The following is a 3,662-nucleotide window of genomic DNA, read 5'->3' on the forward strand; positions in this document are numbered from 1 at the left end:
TTTTCTAGAATTTATTCATTTGTATGACTGTAACTTTATAACCATTGAACAACTTCCTATTTTTCTCTCCTCCCATCCTCTGGCCACCACACCATTTTATTTTTTATTTCTGTAGATTTAACTGTTTTATATACCTCACATAAGAGGAGTATTTTTCCTTCTGTGTCTGGCTTATTTCACTTGGCATAATGCCCTGAAGGTTTATCCATGTTGCGCATTGCAGGATTTCTTTTTTAAAACTGAATAACATTACATTAATATCAAATGATATAATATTCATTAAGAGTGAGTAATAAATACCATATCTATTCACCCATAGATGGACACTTAAGTTGGCTGTTGTAAATAATGCTGTAATAAACACAAAAATAAAGACATTTCTTTGAGATCCTGATCTCAGCTCTTTTGGGTATATACCAGAAATGGGACTGTTAGGTCCTATGGAAGTTTTGTTTTTAATTTTTGAGAAACGTTGATTCTGTTTTTCATAATGACTACCATTTTACACCCCCACCAACACCATATAAGGATTCTAATTTCTCCAAAACCTTGTCAACATTCCCTGTCTTTTTTGCTAACATCCATATTTACAGGTATGATGTGATATTGTATTTTTCATTGCATTATCTTGATGATGACAATGCCAAGCACTTTTCCTATACCTATTCAATATCTCTATGTCTCATTTGGAGAAATATCCATTCAAGACTTTGCCTACTTTTTTATTAAGTTTTTATTAATTAATTTATCTATCTATTTATTTATTTTGCTATTATTTCATTTGTGATTCTTACATATTTTGGATATTAACTCATTATTGGATATTTGTTTTACAAATATTTTCTTCCATTTCCTAGATATTCCTTTTGTTATCTGTGATTTTGGTGTCGTATCTATAAAGATATTGTCAAGACCAATGTCATAAAGCTTTTCCTTTATGTTTCTCCTAAAAGTTTATGTTTTAGATCTTACATTTAAGTTTTCAATACATTTGGAGTTGATTAATGGTGCGTATAGTGTAAGCTAGACATCCAACTTCATTATTTTGTATGTGGATATTTAGCTTTCCCAGCACCATTTATTGAAAAGACTATCTTTTTCCCATTATGTATCCCTGGTAACTTTGTTGACAATCCAGTGGTTGTATATAAATGGGTTCTATCCGGGCCTTCATTTTACTCCACTGATATATACATCTACATTTATGCCCGTACCATAGGTTCTAATTATTGTAGCTTGATTATTATGTTTTTACATATGTCTGCTCTTCTCTATTTTAGAAAGCATCAGAGGAGAAGATGCGTATTTATTTACAATGCACATAGTAGGAAAAAAGACCTAAGCTACTAGATGTAAGGACATAGCTTCTAAGAACTTAACATAGAATACTTTTGGGGGAAGTATACTGTCTCATTTGACCTTATATAATATGTCATCTTTCTCAACTGTAGCAGTCTTTGGGAACACACTTTGCATATGGGGATGATGAGGAGTACCAATGAGACCAGACTAACAGGTTTCATCCTCTTGGGGTTTTCTGATTATCCCCAGTTACAGAAGGTTCTATTTGTGGTCATTTTGATCTTGTATTTATTAACCATTTTTGGGAATACCACCATCATTCTGTTATCTCGTCTGGAATCCAAGCTTCATACGCCAATGTATTTTTTCCTTTCTCATCTCTCCTTTTTGGATATATGTTTTACAAGCAGTGTTATTCCTCAGCTCTTGGTAAACTTGTGGGATCCTATGAAAAACATCACCTATGGTGGCTGTGTGGTTCAGCTCTATGTCTCTCTTGCCCTGGGATCTACAGAATGTGTCCTCCTAGCTGTGATGTCCTATGATCGCTACATTGCCATCTGCCGTCCCCTCCACTACACTGTCATAATGCATCCTCATCTTTGTATGGCTTTGGCATCTTTGGCATGGCTCAGTGGGGTGGTCACTACTCTAGTACAGTCCACTCTCACCTTGCAGCTACCTTTCTGTGGACATCATCAAGTGGATCATTTTATCTGTGAGGTCCCTGTACTCATCAAGTTGGCTTGTGTGGACACCACTTTCAATGAGGCTGAGCTCTTTGTAGCTAGCATTATCTTCCTTATAGTACCTGTTTCCATCATCCTGGTTTCCTATGGCTACATTACCCAAGCAGTTTTGAGGATTAAGTCAGCTTCTGGAAGAAAGAAAGCATTTGGGACCTGCTCCTCCCACCTGATGGTTGTCATAATCTTCTATGGAACCATCATCTTCATGTATCTGCAGCCAGCCAAGAGTAGATCCAAGGACCAGGGAAAGTTTGTTTCCCTCTTTTACACCGTGGTGACCCCCATGCTCAACCCCCTTATCTATACTTTGAGAAATAAAGAGGTTAAGTGGGCACTAAGGAAAGTTGTAGGAAATATTCTGGGAATAAAGTTTACATGATTATTTAAAAAAAAAAGGTTTTTTAAAAAGCACGACCATGATAAACATCTCTTTGTGTGTGGTAAAAACAAAATTAAACTTTTTTTTAAACATTAAACTTTTTAATAAAAGCCTATTTGAGTCATTTTCTCCCATTTTCTTTTGGTTAATTATTTATACACCATTATATAATATACTGTGGAATATATGTGTCTAGTACCAACTTTGTATCAATAGCAACAAAAAATATCAAAAAAGTCACCATTTCAATCTATTCTTAAATATCTTTCCTCCTGAAATATATCATCTATGAAACCCCTCTGAAATTGTTGTTTTCCCATGTTGAGAAAAAAAAATTGAGGAATGTTTTAAACTAGTCATTTCTTTTTTCTTTATTTGTGAAAAACATTTTTAGTCTCTCAGCTTTCCTGTATCTCTAGTTGAACCAGTGTCTTCCCTTTTCCAAAGTTGCACCAACAATGGAAGAAATTGAGGCAAACTGTTATGAGGCAGAAATTTTATTTCCTCCAACACTCTATCCTCTTAGAATGTGATATCAATGTGTAGAAGAGCATAATCGACATGGAACAAAAACCATACATTCAGGTAGAAGATAAAGTAGAAAAAATCAACCTGGCTCTATTATTTTGTAGTTGAGCCAATAAAAGCAGTTCTAAGTGACTGACAAAAGTAGTTGAGCTAATAAACCAGTTCTGACTAAATGACTGACTAAGTGATTGACAAACCACATTTCTTTGCTTTTTTAATGTTTTATTTTTTTATAAGCATATAATGTATTATTAGCCCCAGGAGTACAGGTCTATGAATCACCAGGTTTACACACTTCACAGCACTCACCATAGCACATACCCTCCCCAATGTCCACAACCTCACTCACCTCTCCCTCCCTCTCCCCCCAGCAACCCTCAGTTTGCTTTGTGAGATTAAGAGTCTTATGGTTTGTCTCCCTCCCAATCCCATCTTGTTTCAATTCTTTTTTTCCTACCTCCAAGCCCCCCACATTGCATCTCCACTAAGAATAATACCCTCTAGTTCCATCCATGTCATCACAAATGGCAGGATTTCATTTCTTTTAATGGCTGCATAGTATTCCATTGTATATATACCCCACATCTTCTTTATCCATTCATCTGGTGATGGACATCTGGGTTCTTTCCATAGTTTGGCTATTGTTGACATTGCTGTTAAAACATTCAGGTACACGTGCCCCTTTGGATCACTATGACAAACCA

The 3,662-nt window shown here is 35.5% G+C and overlaps 1 protein-coding gene across 1 annotated transcript; it reads left to right on the forward strand.

The window, feature by feature from the left end:
• The first annotated feature begins 1,476 nt into the window (after positions 1 to 1,476).
• LOC101686298 (olfactory receptor 2G2-like) lies at positions 1,477 to 2,430 on the forward strand. Its single transcript, XM_004781507.1, has one exon. The coding sequence runs from the start codon at positions 1,477 to 1,479 to the stop codon at positions 2,428 to 2,430; it is 954 nt and encodes a 317-aa protein (XP_004781564.1).
• The last annotated feature ends 1,232 nt before the right edge of the window (positions 2,431 to 3,662 follow it).

This window comes from Mustela putorius, unplaced genomic scaffold, assembly GCF_011764305.1.
Source record: "Mustela putorius furo isolate JIRA1106 unplaced genomic scaffold, ASM1176430v1.1 tig00003914_pilon_pilon_pilon, whole genome shotgun sequence".
NCBI lineage: Eukaryota > Metazoa > Chordata > Mammalia > Carnivora > Mustelidae > Mustela > Mustela putorius.

Excerpts from the sequence above, each read along its gene's own strand:
- LOC101686298 (XM_004781507.1), top strand. The coding sequence starts at position 1,477 with ATGGGGATGATGAGGAGTACCAATGAGACCAGACTAACAGGTTTCATC.